The 18,406-nt window shown below is 43.8% G+C and overlaps 1 protein-coding gene across 2 annotated transcripts in view; it reads right to left on the bottom strand.

Moving 5' to 3' along the window:
- Window positions 1-16,845: 16,845 nt before the first annotated feature.
- The window catches only part of TSC22D1 (TSC22 domain family, member 1), a 90,278-nt gene continuing 88,717 nt past the window's right edge, over window positions 16,846-18,406 (bottom strand). For both annotated transcript variants that reach the window (XM_010000847.1, XM_010000849.1), the window contains exon 3: window positions 16,846-18,281. In XM_010000847.1, the coding sequence (XP_009999149.1) occupies window positions 18,024-18,281 (258 nt within the window). In that variant the 3' untranslated portion in view covers window positions 16,846-18,023. The remainder of the gene's footprint in view (window positions 18,282-18,406) is intronic.

Raw genomic sequence — 18,406 nt, 5'->3', positions numbered from 1 at the left:
TTGCAGTCTCTGTGTCAGACCCTCCGGGACATGGGGTTTGCCCCCCCACTCCAGCTCTCCTCATTTTTTTAGGATTTGTCATGAAGTGACAAGCATCTGCTCTGTGTGATGATGGATATAATGGTGAAGAAATCAGCCTGATGCCCCAGCTGAACATTGTTCCCCTTTCAATGCCCTGCTGTCCCCCTCCTTTCTCTCTCTGACTTTTTCCTAATCTTCTTCCTTGAGGACCCACTGAGGGAACTGGGCTTGTTTAGTCTGGAGAAAAGGAGGTTGAAGGGAGACCTTACCAATCTCTACAACTACCTGAGAAAGGAAGTTGTAGCCACATGAAGGGTGGCTCTCTTATCACAAGTATTAAGGAATAGGACAAGAGGAAATGGCCTCAAGTTGTGCCAGGAGAGGTTTAGATTGGACATTGGGGAAAATTCCTTCACCAAAAGCATTGCCAAGCATTGGAACAGGCTGCCCAGAGAAGTGGTGGAATCACCATCCCTGGAGGTGGTGCTTAAGGACAGGGTTGAGTGGTGGACTTGGCAGTGCTTGGGTTAAAGATTGGAGCTGATGATCTTAGAGGTCTTTTCCAATGCAAATGATTCTATGAATATTATAGGCAATACCAAACAAAGCTGCATATAAGGAATACCATGGTGAGATGTTTTCGGGGCTCACTGCCAGCTGTGCCAGCTCCAACCTACAGACCAATAAGGTGGGTAGGTGCCCAACATCTTGGCATGCAGGAGGACTGCAGGATCAGGCCCTTAGGGACAGCTGGGGAGCACAGCCATTCCCTGATCTTGATAGAGCAGCTGCGTCTCAGGTTTGGACACCCTCAGTTTTGATGGCATAAATGCAAATGCATTTCTGGCCATCTCGTGTCTTGTGGAGACTTGCCGCAGTCTGCTCCAGGAGGCCAGCAGCCAGCTGCTCTCCCATTTGGCAGATGCCTGTGCAGCCAGAAGCCTGTACCAGTACAATGCCCCACCACTGCCAGCCCCTCCACCAGCAGCTGCCCACACACATCCAGTGCCTGTGGGACACAGGAACCCCTCAACTCAGCTGTTGCTGTATCAGCAGTGATGGTTTCATGTTATCAAATAACAATAAAAATAGGGCTGGATGAGTTATTCCAAGGGAGTGGGAACCCTCACTGGGCTTTTACAGACCTACCTAAGGGCAAGGACCTACAAAAGAAATGGACATTTTTGCTTTTCTGTTGATTTTAACTATATTAGTCAAATGGCCCAGAGCTGGTCTGTTGACTTCCCTCCACTCTTCCTAGGGTGTATTTGTGTGATGACTACCTGTAGGTCTGTTTCTGGAGGCTGTATACTGTGTACACCACCATATGATTCTATTTGAGGCTGGAACTTGAAAAATAATACTATTATTACCCAAAAATGCTTACACACACCTGTGTGATGTTGGCACCCACTTTCCAAATAACCAGTGCCTGATGGTTTGAGTCAGACATAGTGCTCAGTAAGTTGATTCCTGGCATAGATCCCCAGGTACCACATTTAATAATCTTGAGTTTTCACTCATAAACACCAGACCAGGCAGCTCTTTTGGGATTCAGTTTTGTTTAAGAAATGTATTCACCAAAAATATTCTCTTGCTCATCTGGAATTTTATTTTTTTTTACATTAAACAAGCCAACAGCAACAAAGCAAGAATGATCCCTGTTGGACTGGTCAACCTCATCCCTCTTTTCAAACAAGTTAGGCATTCCCAGCTCACAAAGCCCTGCCAGCTCCATGCCCCCAGCCCAGCAGCAGAGTTCAGGACAGGCTTAGCACCTGGAAACCCAGCCTGGTCAAAAGCCAATGGCAAAGGAAAGACTCCCACCAAAAAAAAACACCTCACTTTCTAGAAATGCTCTTCCTACTTGTTCTTCACTTTTTCTGTGTGTTGCTGTTGTTGTTTTTTAAATATCATTTAATGGTATTTCATTAGTGTTGGATATTATATAAGAATATCTTACTATTTTTTTATTGTTTCATTTAAAAACTATTAAAACCATCTGCCACTTAGTAAACACTAACATATTTTCTTCTCTAGATCAAAGTGTCTCCTGTCTGTGTTGTAATGGAAGTTTGACATTATTTTTTTTACAAGACAGGCAGGAGACACTTTGATCAGGTGCCAAACTGTTTCACTACAACAAACAGGCAACACTCTGAGCTAGAAATGATAAGATGTTATTATGCGCCGTGACGATTTCACGGCATGTCAGACGTGATGTTAAAAAAACCACCCTACATAATGTGTAGCATTCAAAATACCAGTGTGATCTTCCAGAATATTTTTTTTAATGAACAATTTATGAATTGAAAGCATTCCCTTTTTATTTTTCTCTACCGATCCACGGCCTTTTTGTAGCATGTTCTGAATTTATTTATTTTTTTGCAATCCTTTTCATCTCAGCAAATCGGTATCTTATGTCAAATACACTCCATTGAAAAAATTCTGATGGAGTCGACTTGAAAAGCTTTTCTTGAAAGCCTTTTTTGTATACAAAAGGTTATTGTCCCTGCCAGAGAACAAAAGAATCACCTGCTGGATTTGTTGTCATCCCTAAATAAATTAATTGCTCCAGGACTATTTCATCCATGATTCTCAAACACGCCGCCCCCACCAGCTCCGCATACACGTTTGCCTTTTATCCTGGGATGCAGGATTCCTCCACAGAGAGCCCTTGACTGGCCAATAACACAAATACTGCAGCTGCACACTCGGAGGAAAGAAAAAAAGAAACAGCAAACATGCATGTTGTAATTTCTGTCTTAATTTGTATGCTGAAGAAGAGAAGGGCTCTTGCACAGTCATCTGCACCAAGCACCCAGGCACCAAAGAGGGGCTGGGCATAAGCGTGGACATGTGGTCACTGAACACAGGAGCTTCAGATGGAGCAGGTAAAGGCAACCACCTCCTCTTCTTCCCCCTAAAAGCAGGTCTATTCCTGTTTTGTCAAGAAAAGCTACTCTAGCTTTCCAGGTGGACAGCCACAGCTGAGAAAGAGTTAGTTGCCTCCAAGGAGCATGGCAGCTGGAGAGAGTGTCCACAGCCCTGAAGAACTGGCAGTAGAAGGGTAGCAGTATACATGAGGGGAGCCTGACCCACCAGTGCAAAAACATGGGTTCTGCTCATTCACAACTTGTAATGTATCTCACCCTAAAGAGGTGAGAAACTTCAGGGGCCCAAAATCTGAGTCTCTACAGTCATTGTAAAGGAATCAGGGATGATTCTGCTGTAGAAACAAGAAAAACGTTGCCTCAAAGAAAATTCTGATTGTGTATTAGGGTAAAAAACATTTTGAGACCTGGAATAGGTTGCCTAGAGGGCCTGTGGGATTTTCGTCCTTGGAGGTTTCGAAAACTCAGCTGGACAGGGCCCAGACTGACCTGCTCTGATGCCAAAATTAGTCTGCTTTGAGTGGCCAGTTGGATCAGATGACCTTCACAGCTCCTTTAAATGTTCAGCCATTCTACCATCCATGTCACAACATCCCTACACATCTATGGGATGAATCCCAGCTCAGTGACAACAAGTCTCAGGTTTGCCTGAAGCTGGTCTCTTGTCCTTATCCACAGCCCATTGAATCAATGATGTTTGCTGCATCAGTGTCATTTGCTGTGTTGGTGGTGGTGAGTCTTGCTGTCTTCCAGACCCATGATGTGCCATTTCAGGCACTGCACTCAAATCTTCCAAGAGAAAGTCCTCAGCTTCCCAGATAGCTTCATTTCAAAACATGCATTTGAACCACTCTGGGGTTGAAAGACCCGTATCACACCACCTGAGGTCAGGAGGAGACCTCAGGCAGTGCTGGTCTGTGGGCATTTTGACACTGGGGTGTTTGTAGCAACAGAACCACATGACAGTGCAGCGTCAACTCATGGAGCACATTCAAGCGCAGCTCAGGCTGCTGCTCACTGGGTTTTGTGTCAGGATACACAGCACAAACAGATAGCAATAGCAGGCCACTTCACTTCAAGGTCTGTTTTCCACCCCTGATGCCTTGGGTCAGCCAGTGCCACCGCCCTGAGAATGTTCCAGCATCCGTGGAGCAAACACTGCTCAAGAAGTGATTGAGTCTTAGCTCATCTTCTCCCCTTTTACACACAGGATGTTTAGAAACAAAAGCTGTAGGATTGTGTACACCTCTCATTTCAACCCAGCAGTAAGTATTTTAACATACACTGAATCATGGAGAGAAAAGGTCAAAGGCTAGAGGGGTGGGCTGGGGGTTACAAACCAAAATACAAGAAATTCTTTAGTGTGAGGGTGGTGAGACACTGGCACAGGTTGCCCAGGGAAGCTGTGGATTCCCCTTCCCTGGAAGTGCTCAAAGTCAGGTGGGATGGGGCTCTGATTAACCTGGTCTAGTAGGAGGTGTCCCTGCCTATGGCAGGGGGGGTGGAACTAGATGATCTTTAAAGGCCTCTTCCAATTCAAATCATTCTATGATTCTATGAATACGAGTTTCACTCCCCAGGGCTCTCCCAAAATTCATAGCTTTTGTGCTTTGCTTCCTGAAAAACCTGTACAGTGTGTGTCAGCACAAGGCAAAGTCAGTTTATCCTGGAAAGCTGATAATTTGTTGTTTTGTCCCCTATAAGAAAATCTGCTTTCCACAGGTTGTTTATTGCTTATTATTACTGTTAGTGTTTATTATTATTGTCTCTTAGCATCTCTTCCCCTTTCTCATCCTCTCCAGGCAAAAAAATCAAAGCCTTCCTACCACCTGCAATGCTTTAGTACCCCACAGGGTTAGTAATCAGCTGGTGCCATTTCTCCACACCACATGTTGTGGACAAACTAGCCGACCACATGGCCCAGCATGCCTGAGGGTTTCCTTCCTCACCAAGAGAGGGAAACCAACAGGAAGCAACAACCACAACTCCCAAGGAGCCCATCTCTTTCCAAATGAAAATATTTTTGAGCTGTGGCCTAAATAAAACAGTTGTTTGCCAACAAGTCAGAAACATCCACAAAAACCTCCACTCTGGTCCAGTGTGAGGACTTCCTGGTGCCCAGCAGCAGATTAATGCCCCATGGCATCATAAGCTGTCCTGCCCCAGGAGGCTCCATCCACCACGCCCCTTCATCTCTGGGAAGAAGGACTTTGATTTGGGCTAGTAAATGGGTAGGGCTGATGCACATCAGCATGTTGAAGCAAGTCCAGAGAAGGGCCACGAAGATGACCAGAGGGCTGGAGCACTTCTGCTATGAAGACAGGCTGAGAGAGTTGGGGCTGTTCAGCCTGGAGGAAAAAAGGCTCTGGGGAGACCTTATAGCACCTTCCAGTACCTGAAGGGGCTACAGAAAAGCTGGAGAGGGGCTTCTTACATGGGCCTGCAGTGATAGAACAAGGGGAAACTGTTTCAAACTGAAAGAGGGCAGATTTAGATTAGATATTAGGGAGAAATTCTTTACTGTGAGGGTGATGAGACAGTGGCACAGACTGCCTAGAGAAGCTGTGGATGGCTCCTCTCTCAAAGTGCTCAAGGTCAGCTTCAATGTGACCAACCTGGTCTAGTGGGAGGTGTTCCTGCCCATGCAGAGGGCTGGAACTAGATGATCTTTAAGGCCCCTTCCAACCCAAACCATTCTGTGATTCTATGATTCTGTAGAGTTCCTAGGCCACAGCAGAGACTCTTGGAGAAGCACAGCCTTCAAGCACAGTGTTTTACAGCTGACTTGGCTGTGCTTGTCAGCTCCAGTTGTGAAGGTACTGCCTGTACAGCAGGCAGCAAATACCCCACCCTTTGCCAGCAGGCAAGATTTGGAGATTGCCAGGGTACCACACTGAGATGCACTATGCACGAGTCATCCAGGTCCTAAACATGTGATTGAAACTCTCATTTGTAAGATATTCACACCTCTCCCAGCACCAAAGACATCTCCAGAAGAGCTGACCTCTCAGCCTGCTGCCCTCCTTTGAAGTGCCCTGCATCCCAGTAAGCAAACAGTGCAGGAAACCCTTCCTGGATACCCGCTTCAGCAAAGCCCTTTGGTTTAACCCTGTCAGGAGGCATCTGCCACAGAGGGGACATACTGTGTGTTCTGTCTCCCCGCTTGCAGGGGCTGAGGGAACAAGCTGCCTACCCAGCCATCTTCCAGATGGAGAGGTCCCATCCACACCCAGGCCTTTGTTAGCAGCTGCCAGACAGGCGAGGTACGTGAGAAATGCCTCACATGTAATTATGGGGCTGTGGTGTTTTGCTTAATTGTTTGGCTGATGGTAGAGCACAGCTGTCGAAGGGATTGCCCCCTCAGAAACCTCCCTCTTCACACATTTTACGATGCTCAGGATAAACTAAATCTCCTAGCAGGCTCAGGATAGACAGATACAGTTTCATAGGGGCGGGGAGAGAAAAAGGTCCAACTTCTAATTTGTCAAAGAACAGCTCTCGTCTCCTTTGCTATGCTCCTGATCTAGCGCTGCAAAGATGACAGCACACGTTGGAGGCTGGAGATGGGGTTGTTACTGCAGCTGGTTATTTTTGTTGGAAAAGGCCTTTGCTATTTTTCAGTCTGGTTGATTTAGCCAGTGGTTTCTGGAGAACAAAAGAGTCAGGGCTTTCATTTGACCCTTCATTGTAAAATGCAGCCTGAGCTTTAGGAAACTTGTCATTGGAGGGTTCCTGTTCCTTGGACCTGCCCTCACTGTTGGGTCCACTGTGAGAAAACACCAAAGGCTGCAGAGTCATCATCCCACCGGGCACTGACAGACACTAGCCCTGGTTGCCTGGGCATGGTCTCTGAGGGCCCCTTCTGCAAGGAAGCCATCAACTACAGAGCTGTCGGTGCTGAATGGCACCCAGATTGCAGATGCTACAATAAAATCACTCCAGAACATTTCTGGGGGTGAAGGAAGCAACACTATTGCTTCTGAAGAAAAAGCAAAGTCTAATTTTGAGAGGCTCAGCACAGCTGCAGCATTGGTGTGACTCCAAAGTGGATGTGGCTTCTCCTCACCTGTTTGCACAGCTGAAAGTGAGCAGCTTTTTGCCTTCTTCACTTTCGTGAAGAAGGTTGCAACCCTCATTCCTGTGTTAAGGAAGAGATTGAATTGCCTTTGATGATCAAGAACAATATCATAATTGATTCTCTCTCCAAAAGCAATTAGTATTTCAGCTTGATCATTTGCACATGAGTCACTGGACTTAATACTGTGGGTACAAAAATGCTCCCTAATAAAGAAATTGATAAAAGGTATTTAAGATTAAAAATCCAACATATACTTAAATATCATAAAGTTGTCACATATCAAGGAAAAAATTGCAGCCACGCTTCATGAGCTGAGAAGACTGATCCTCGTGTTACTTTTAAAGCCCAAACTCTTAACTAATACATTGCAGGGTCAGGGTACCATAACACCAAAGACAGCTTGTGCTACTGTCAGAGCACAAGAACAAGGCACAGCAACATTACTGAGTTCTCAAAGCATCTCAAAACCTCCTAAGTCAGGCTGGAATTTGTCAATTAATCTTAAGAAATAATTATGGATTATTTTTTTTCTCTTATTTTTTTCTGATTCTTGACTTGATGTATTGCAGCTCATTGATATTTTCAGCTCTTTTCCTCAGAAACTGCAGGCTAGAAGCTGACTCATTCTTAATAGAAAGCACAAGTCTCAGAGGTGCAGCATGATTTCAGGAGCTCAGACTTTAATGGGAACATCAACTCTATCTGGCATTCCAATAAGGTAATCAGAAATTAGTAATACTGAAAGCAAATCCTGTGTGTGCTTCTAATATATCATAGCGGACAAATATACATATATATATACATACACACTCATACATACATCAGTACTGATGCTGTCAAGCAGCCTCACTAACAAACTTTGGAGGTAAGTATAGGTAGAAATGGACTTCTGTGAAACTGTAGACCAAAAGTAGAGGTTGTTTTTCTTTTCCCTCATTTTAAAAAGAAAAAGGAACATTATGTCTGAGTTTTCATATGCAACATCTCAAAAGGGTGGCACAACTTTTATTTAAAACTTCCCTTAGCTGGGCTGGCCTCAACCCTGCCAGGGTAACATCCTCGTCAGGGAATGTGAAAGTGAAAGCTTGCACAGGAATGAAAGTGCAACAGTTAATAATGTCTTCTCTAACAAATTCCCCACAAAAGCAAATAGAATCAATGCTATCAAGGTCCTCTCCTTTTCTGAAGGCAGATACTTTAAGTGTCTGAGTGAGCAGATCAGGGTGGTGAAGGTGAGGAGACAAGGTCTGCAGAGAACACTACTTTAGCTGTGCAAGCCTACCTGGAACTTCAAGGATGAGGACTTGCAGAGGAGCTTGTGACTCTGAGTGCCAGGCAACACATCCAGAGCTGAAAACTCCATGTCTGCAGTGATACCCATAGGCTAACAGCACAGATTTGGGCCACTGTCAGGCTCCAGGTGTGCTGCTGCATTAAGGGACAAGCACAAGCACTGAGGAGCCTGGGGAGACAGACTGTAAAGGGACAATTAGGGAACAACTGTTCTTGAAAAGCGAGCAAAAGAACGGAAATTAACTCAAACAGGTGCCCGGAGCATGCATCCAAAGGCAACTCTAAAATGTGGATGTCCAGCTGCAGTATCTGGTTTGGGAAGTCCCTAAGCTGCTGGCTGCTTAAAGGTCACGTTATTTTGGGTGGTACCTTGGCAATTGCTTTTAAGTGATGAGTTGGTAGGCAGGATTCCAGCACCAAGGTGCAGTGTTTCTACGACAGGCACTAAGTGCTATGTTTTCCACTCACATCCCAGATACTACAGCAGGCACTTGGTAAGGCAGGAGCTGGAAAGGTAATGAACTACCAGGCTGTGCTGGAAGGACACTATCTTCCCCCTGGGATGGAGTGGAGTGAGATTTTAATGGAAAAAAAGCCACCAAAAAATCTACCATATGCAGAATTTTCCTCACCTTCTGAGGGGTGTTTTTTGTTTAAGTAGTTCGGGGGTTCTTTTGAATTGCTCATTCTTCTTAATTCAGATGCCCACTTTAAATTTGTCTTGAGAGAAGTCACAGGATCCAACTGTCCTGTAAATAACAGATTGTAGATGTGAGAGTTTTTTCCTCTGTAAAAACCTAATAACTGATATTTGTAGTTTCACATCCCAAAAAGGAAACTTCTAAAGAAAGGGAAGTTTGCCACAGAAGCAGCATGGTGAAATGCAGAGCTGTGGCACAGGTTTATTTTACCTCCAGGCAGACTGCAATCAGCCACACTGAAATGAAAACAAGAGAATTTTCCCCTAGGCTACATGGTGTAGCCCTCTCCTTGCCCAGGGCATTAACCCTCATGAGGGAGCACTGCAGCTCCTCAAGGGAAGTGTGGGTGGGCAATGGCCAGCTGGAAGCCCCACTCTTATGTCACTTGGTTTTGCTCCACCTCCTGATCCAACTGGCTCAGCATGGATAGCCTGAGGAGTCTGGCCACTTACATCTGTTCTGCTAAAACCCAGACCATACAGGAGAAAGTTTAAGCACTGCAGGCATTGAGGTTGCTGTAGTAGAAAAACAGCCCCCAGCCTCCTCCACTAGCAACCCTTTAAAACAGATAGGGACCCATGCTACCCTTCCCTTCTCCTGTTAGACTTCATTCTTTTATTAAAAAATATATTAAGAATACATAAATATTGGAGAGAGGAAGAAAAAACAAACAAAACCAAAAAACAATCAAACAAAAAAACCCCCAAACAAACAAAAAAAACCCCAAACAAACAAAAAAAACCCCAAACAAACAAAAAAAACCCCAAACAAACAAAAAAAACCCCAAACAAACAAAAAAAACCCCAAACAAACAAAAAAAACCCCAAACAAACAAAAAAAACCCCAAACAAACAAAAAAAACCCCAAACAAACAAAAAAAACCCCAAACAAACAAAAAAAACCCCAAACAAACAAAAAAAACCCCAAACAAACAAAAAAAACCCCAAACAAACAAAAAAAACCCCAAACAAACAAAAAAAACCCCAAACAAACAAAAAAAACCCCAAACAAACAAAAAAAACCCCAAACAAACAAAAAAAACCCCAAACAAACAAAAAAAACCCCAAACAAACAAAAAAAACCCCAAACAAACAAAAAAAACCCCACAAGGGCTCTCCAAGTCTTTTCCAGTTTCCTCTGGAGGGGAGGGTTGGAGGTCATCATGGCAGCTTGGCCCTGGCATCTGTTCCTAGACCTTGCTGCCTAACAAGGCCACAAAAGCAGCCCAGGGCTGGAATAAAATCACTGCCCAGCTCTGACATTTCCAATACTAATACTGGTATCCAACAGGTCACATGAGAATATGGCCTCTCCCATCATCTTCCTCTTATCTCTACCTGGGCACCCCTAGCCCTGACTTGTGTCCTGTTGCTTGTTGGAGCTGCTTCAGTTTTCTCCACAGCCCTGGAAACACAGCTACTGCCATTCCTTAGAAAGCCAAAGTGCATTTATGGCACTTAAGTAGTAAATAGGAGTAATTGCCTTCTGAGCAAACAGGCTGTTCTGGCTCAGATCCTCTACATGAACCCATTAAATGGGGAGCTGCTGTTCATTAAGAGCATGATTGAACTTGATCCACCATCACTGCTCACTGGATTTAAAGCCAATGCAGAGGGCAAGGGGATTTTTTCCTGCACCACCTATGACTACTTACACTTCCATCCTCTTCTCACCTCACCCTGGCAGACCTGAAATGCTTTTGTCACTGTCGGGGTGGATCCCTTGTGAACTGCAAACGTAGCTGCGCACTTACCAAGGCTCTGCTAAATCTTACACTCAGGTGTGCAGGCAGGCACAACACCCTGATCCGTCAGGGCTATACACAGCTGCATTGCCCTCACCCCTATTTGTTTTTCTCCCATCCCAGGTAAGCACTAAATCTGCCTCTCCACCAGCTGAGAGCCGCTGCTCCCTGAAGGCAGGAAAGCTTGCAGTGAGCTGCGTGCCAGGTCCACTCCCCAGCTCACCCTTGCTTTTCACTTCTCTTCAGGTTTGGGGTTTTTGTCAACTGCATCTGTTCCACAAAGAAGCCCACAACAACCTCCCTTCTGACTGCTTTCACTTGTGATTTTGCAAGCACTTACAATCCATTCATAGAAATGCTTTAAGCAAGACCACCAAAGCACACTGGAACATCCTTCTGGAGCATTTTTAAACAAGTTTGTGGTAGGTGTCACGGATCAGCCTGACATCACTCGGAGGTCACCTTTACCTCTAGAGGCATGAAAATATTTCTAAAGAGCTGTTCCTTCCAAAGGCTTAGTGGTCTGGTATGGCCTGCCCAGGAAATATTTAGACCTTGCCTCCATCACCTCACAGGGTCACTGCAAGCAAGAACAGTGGCCCTGGAGCAGCTACACCAGGGGATATGCATTTACAGCACTGGAGACTGAAGTAAGTCTGTGAAAATAAAGAAGTCTGACTTCTTTAGGTATGGACATTTCAATCAGTTCATCATGCTTTCGTGCCCACGCAAAAGGTGCAACAATTTGCTCCTGAAGAACCTTTGGAGCTTCATAATCCTACCTCTGGAGGCAGAAAGACACTACCCTGCAGCAACCACTTTCAGGATGTTATAAAGCAGATTTTGTGGCTCCTGACTGGTGCCAAGTTTCTAGCTTCTCTCCTGCTTTGGAGAGAAGAAAAAGGAAGAAGAATTAAACTCCTAGCAGTCTCCCACACATTTCAAGCATCTGTAAGCTGTTGCTGTGCCACTGCAGGGCCAGCAGGGCAGGGGCAGAGCCCTGCAGCCTTGGCAAGCCCATGGCATGGAGGGCACTGTGTTCTGGCAGAGGGCAGTTTCACAGAGATCAGGAGTTTAAGCACATATCTAATTGAATTGCAGATGTCTTTTCTGATGGCTATCTGGTAGCAAAGCTTTGATTAAGGCAGCAGCAGAGAAGCAGAGCAGGCTGGTTCTCAGTAATAAAACTAATGGAAGGAAGAATGACCATTTATTGCAGCCTCCGTGGGGAACATAATGCAGGCAGATACTTTAAACAAGATTTTAGGGGGAGATCTGAGAGCTCAGCACAGATACCCAGCTTCCAGAGATCCTGAATGCATGTTGGACTGGAAAGCAGCTGACAGTAATTTAAATAATCCACAAACAAGCTCATCTCCCTCCCTTGCTGTACTCCCTGATGAACAACAGATCTACTTTCCTTTCAGAAGGCCCTACAGGTTTGTGCTGCTTGACTTTGCTTTTTAAAGGCTGACAAATTTTATTTTCTCCCCTTTCAGTACTTCCAAGATTCAGGTGGATTTACTCCGAGCTTGTAGTTGCCAGATCTCAACCTGTCGATGTTTTACAGTTCCTTAAAAGCTCCAAAGAGTGGGAACTGAGTTCTCAGCCCACCCAAACTAGAAGACTGTAAATAGGAGTGCTATGACCTTTTCCTTTTTCTTTGCCTGTAGCCACTTGCTCATGATGACTTGAACAGCGTCCAATATGTATTACCACATACACATCACTAAAGAGACACCCCCACCCAACACAGCTGAAGAATCAAAGTTAAGCTTCAAGATGACCTAAGAACCTGGCTTAGATCACAAACAAGGTTTTTGAGGACGATTTTCCCTCTCCTCAGCTGGCTGGTACCCTGTACCCCCCAATTCCTGTCATGCTACATTTTGGGGACCTCTTGGCCACATTCTACACAAACTCTTGCTTCTTGACCCAGCACAACTTACCGGGAGCAGCTCAATGAACAAGCACCACCTGGGACTCAGTTTCAAGGAAAGTCATGACAGTTCTGCTTGTTTTCCCTTTTGAACCACTGCCCTTTTCCGACGTATTTACAATATAAGGAAGTTAGTTTATTAATGGTTTGGCTTTTAACTTCAGTGTTGAGCTTGGCTTTGCTCCTGTTGGAAACTGGACCTCGATTCAGGAGGGCAGTTGCCAGTGTCTGCTGCAAACTCCTTGCCATGGGACTTTCAAGCTTGTTGCTTGTTGGCCTCGTTCAGCATATACTAAACAGTCAGGACAGTCTGCTTACTCATCACAGGAAAAGGTCCTGGCCAGTGGCAGGTGTTTTTCAGAGTATCCTCAAACAAGCATTTCAAACACCAAAGCTCCTTCCAGACTTCCCAGGAGCTCTCTCCAGCAAATCATTCTCCATTTAACTTTTATACATCTGAAGCTGCACTGACCAGAAATGGCTGGAATTGGGTTAGTTTCCAGCTTAGGTGAAGCCTTGGATTTTTAACATTCAAGGATCACCCCAAGAGAAAACTCTCCAGAAAGTTAAAATGCATAATCCCAAAGAGAGAGGAGAAAAGCAAGAAATATATAACGACTGTAAGATGTGAACCCTTAGTAAAGTACTTGCTTAATGAGAGGCTTTGCAATGTCATCCATTAAGCTAAACAAGCATGCCTTCAGTCAGAGAGCTCCAGTACTGCTATTTCACCCTGCAAGGAATAAATAATAATTAAAGTTCTTTGTATTGAGATTAATACATTCACTGTAGCTTCAGAAATCAAGGGTGGTAATTCCCAAATAGCCTCACTGGGTTCTTTCTCCAGTTGAAAGACAGGAAGCTGCCCCCGAGGCATTGATTTATTCCATAAGAATTAGGGAGAGGCATCTCTAAGGCACTCCATTTACTACTCCACTGCTGCTGGGAGGTTTTGTCTGGGTGCTCTCCGGACAGTTTTCAGGCATGTTACTGAAGCATATTTCTTTTCTCTAATTATTTTAAAGAGTCCACAGAATTTGGCCAATCTGGACTTGCCTCAGAATTATTGCCAAAAATTACTGGCTTAAAAAAAAAAAAAAGCCATGGGAGGGAAAAAAAAACAACACCCCCCCCCCCCTCAAAACAACTTGGCCTCCCTAATTATTCACTTAGATCAGTTTTATCATTTTGCTGTTTAAAATAAAGTAAACAATAAATGTCAATGCTGTTTAAAATAAATGTCAACAATAAGTTATATGACAAACAATTTGAATATAGCCTGAAGAATTACTGACTTGGAGATATGCAGAGAATAAAAAGCTTGACATATAAAAGACAGACTACATGAATTCTCACTGTGGGTGAAAACCTGAGCATCTTTGGGTCTGTACAAAGAAAAATTCCGGTGGAAAAAAGACAATACTCTTGACAACATTTGATTTAATGTTCTCTGAAAAATGAATTGTTCTAGAACAAAAGCAAAAATCAAAACAATTCATTCCAGAAGTATTACAGCACAACTGACTGAAACGTCTACTCTTTGTTTGGATCTCGAGTGCAATTTCAGTCAATTTGAATCTGCTTCACGGAGAGAGGCAGCAGTTTTGACAGAGCTACTGCTAAAATCATCTCAGCAACAAAATGCTGCTCTGCCTAACTCGACGACTTAAAAAAAAAAAAAAAGCCGGGGAGGGAAAAAAAAACAACCCCCCCCCCCCCCTCAAAACAACTTGGTCTCTCTAATTATTCACTTAGATCAGTTTTATCATTTTGCTGTTTAAAATAAAGTAAACAATAAATGTCAATGCTGTTTAAAATAAATGTCAACAATAAGTTATATGACAAACAATTTGAATATAGCCTGAAGAATTACTGACTTGGAGATATGCAGAGAATAAAAAGCTTGACATATAAAAGACAGACTACATGAATTCTCACTGTGGGTGAAAACCTGAGCATCTTTGGGTCTGTACAAAGAAAAATTCCGGTGGAAAAAAGACAATACTCTTGACAACATTTGATTTAATGTTCTCTGAAAAATGAATTGTTCTAGAACAAAAGCAAAAATCAAAACAATTCATTCCAGAAGTATTACAGCACAACTGACTGAAACGTCTACTCTTTGTTTGGATCTCGAGTGCAATTTCAGTCAATTTGAATCTGCTTCACGGAGAGAGGCAGCAGTTTTGACAGAGCTACTGCTAAAATCATCTCAGCAACAAAATGCTGCTCTGCCTAACTCGACCAATTAATAAACAGCTCCAAAAACCGACTAGGTAGTTTCAGAAATATTCAGGACCTAAGAAAGCATCAGATTTGCCAATGCTGAAGCACAGTGTACTAAAATTATCAATGTATTACCTAACTGAAAATCTTCAGACTTCCAGATATTGTACTAAAGAACAGTTAAAAAAATAATCCTGGATTTAGAATATGCTCAGGCTGTTCTGTAAACAAAGTAAGTGAAATAAACCCAGAGGTCAATTTCTGTTTTAAACAACAAGTAATTCTTTGCAAATTTTGGTCAGTGAAGTGGGTGAAAAAGCCTATCTGCATGTTAAGATGGACTTTTTTATATACTCAGTGTTATGGCCTGGAAGTGCTGAAGAGAGACATTCAGCATATAAAGGCAACTGGAGACAATTAAGCCATTTAAAAAGCACCAAAATTAGCATTCCTTTTGTCAGATCCAGATAATTCAAGTGCTGTTCTACCACAAAAGTTATCATCAATTTGTAATTTTAGCTTAATCCATCAAAAAAAGCATCTCACAGTTCTCTCTGGCATTTCCCTCATTAAGATCACTCTTAAATTACATACTGAAATCTCAAGAACATAAACTACAAATTAAAGTTCACACTCCCACAAAGAGACACACTCATGTGTGCCCTCTCATACACTAATCCCAATAAAGGCAATCTAACTGCTTGTGCTGAGATGCAGCTAAGCAGTGCCTGAATCGCTACACGGCGAGTACCCAAAGGCAGGAATTTAACTAAAAATCACACAAAAAGGTGATCTGCCCTGCCTTTGAACCCCCAGCCTTCTCATTGCCTCTGCTACACCTGACTATTCACAGTAACATGAAGTTGCATACAAACAATACCTCCTGATTTTCATCATAGAGAGCAAGCAGTCATGTAAGGCCATAAAATCTTTATAATTAAGTCTTACATCTTAAGGCAGATTAACTCAGTGTACTCAAATCTTAGGATACAGCTTTTACAGTCAAAATACTGTCCTACTACTTCTCAAAAGGACTGACCATTTTATCCCATTGTGAATGATGCAAGTATCCAAGATTCACATCTGTAATACCAGAGAACAGAATCCACTGCGAAACTGCAAGTTCCTCCATGCCTCCACTGCAGACTATCACACTCTCTCCATAGCCTGTCATCTAGAAATCTGTAGGTTTAGATTGGGTTCTGGTTTAATTATCATGACTACAGAAGTGACTAAAGAAGAAAAAAGTATTTTTTCAACCTGAAGGGAAACGGCTCTATCTTCGCAGGGGACTGGAAATTCCCCTCAACACTTTAACAAGGCAGAATTAATACAAGTTCACACAATTTCAACTCACAAAAGATAGATTATGAAATGATCAAGGCAAGAGCTGTGGAGATCAAAGAGAGAAAACCTCAGACACTGAGATTTCAGTCTGGTCTCAGCACTACAAGTTTTTGAGAGAAGATGGTGCTAAGGCTGCCCTGCTGGGAAAGCTGTAATGCCCGCTGCCTTTGCCACATCAAATTAACTGTTGGAGCTGCTGCCAGCATGGGATGACCCCGTGTTAGGCAAGGGCTGTTCCCTGCTAGGCAGCAACCGTTTCACAAGATTTAAACAGAACTCTGTGCTCCTGTTTATATACTACTCAATGTACAGAAGCAACCCAACAGTCCTGACTGCACAGGACTGGGCTGTAATATGGAGCTTTGCTCTTAGTCAAGCCCTCTACTCCTCCCTCCTTCATTTGACTTCACACTCACTGCATTTCTAAGGAACTGCAGGAAGCAGGAGCTGCTTTTCACCTGAAACTCTCAAGAAAGCTCTGAAGCCAACAGACAGGCTCTCGCACCCAGACCTATGCCTCCTGACGTCACTACTGATGTAGAACTGCACTGTAACATGCTGAAAGTGTCTGCAGTTAACATTAGTACCATATACAAACAGTGATTTATCAACATTGTATGCTTTATTGAAAGTTGACAAGTGCAACACTTAAATACAACGACGTGTTACAACTGTTTAGAGAACATGCACAAAAACATATGCATACTACTATACAGATCATATGCAAAAAATCCAAACTGGGAAATCCAATTTTTTTTTTTTTTTTTACTCTTTTTTTTTTTTTTAATTCTTTGCTAGCAGGGTTTGATAATTTTTGGAGTGGTTTTTCCTGTCTTGAACCAAACTACAATGAACAAAGATTTACTTCGAGATAATCAGCAGCCAGGGAACTTCAGAAGTTACACAAACAGCATAAATCTGCCAAATTCTGAACAGTTGCGTAGGTGCATTCTTATTTATGTAGCATTAAAAAAAAACAACTTCCCAAACTTCTTCAGATCAGCCAATCAAACAACTAAACTTCAATCTGTACAACCTAAATAGTTACAGTTTTCTATTTTACAAAGTAATTACACTAAATACACAATATACAGTAGGCAAATAACCTTCATTGTAATTATCCTATGACCCAACCGTACGTCACCTACCTGCTTTCTATATACAATACAACTTTATGCACCTGTCCAATGCTTCAGAAAACGGTGCAAATATTTGCACTTAAGGTTTCAGGTGACAGTTAAGTGTTAAACACTGAATTTACCTTTCTCCCTCTTCCTCTTAGATCCTATGCACCAGTCCTCACTTTGGAACCCCAGTGCACTTTGGGGGACCGAGCCATCACTTTTTACTCCAGTCTATTTCTTCATATTTCCATGCTCGAAAAGCACTTGTATCAGTTGCATCACTGGATGAACGGAAGATTTAAAAACAAACCAAAGAACTTCAGGCATGCAGCTTCGTTTCTCAGCCATGTGCAGAAGCTGCTTGAGTCCCCAGTGTTCTTGTGCTAATTCTCTGGAAGAAGTTTACTCTACTCAACCAACCTAAGAACAAAGACTCCTTCAAGCCAAGGAAGGAAGGGAGGAAAGAGGGAGTCAAGATGAGCGTGTAATTCAGGGCAAGAGAAGCCCCTGCTGACGCGTGCAGGGCACGGAGTCCTCAGTCTGGGCTGCAGTGTGCACTGAAATGGATGAAGGGTGGCTGCGGCGGGTTCCCGCTAGTCCTTCCTGCCCTGGGCAGTCCAGAGGCCGGCGATCACGATGGCAGTAACATCTTGGAACTACGCTGAAGGCCCTGACCCCTGTGACGCCGGCTGAGAAGGCTGCTGTGTTGTCCCTTGTGACTGGGAAGAGGAAGGTGGGGAACCAGTCTGCAGCTGTGCTTGGAACTGGGCAAGCTGCTCCGGACTGGCGAGTGTTTTTAGCAGGGTGTTTTCTTGCTCCAGCTGGGAGTTCTTCTCTATCAGCTCTTTGATTTGCTCTTTGAGGACCTCCACTTCCTCCCTCACCGCATACATCAAGTGACTCTTCACCAGATCCTGAAACACAGCACAGAGCCCGTTTGTGAGAGCAGCTCCCCAGCGCCAGCTCAGCTGGAGACGCAGCACATCCACCCTCACCCACAGCCGCCGCAAACCCATCCCTGCCGGGGCACAGACCACCA

The sequence above is a fragment of the Chaetura pelagica genome, unplaced genomic scaffold (assembly GCF_000747805.2).
Source record: "Chaetura pelagica isolate M959 unplaced genomic scaffold, ChaPel_1.0 scaffold115, whole genome shotgun sequence".
In the NCBI taxonomy this organism is placed as follows: Eukaryota; Metazoa; Chordata; class Aves; order Apodiformes; family Apodidae; genus Chaetura; species Chaetura pelagica.
This window is presented reverse-complemented; position numbering and strand designations above follow the sequence as displayed.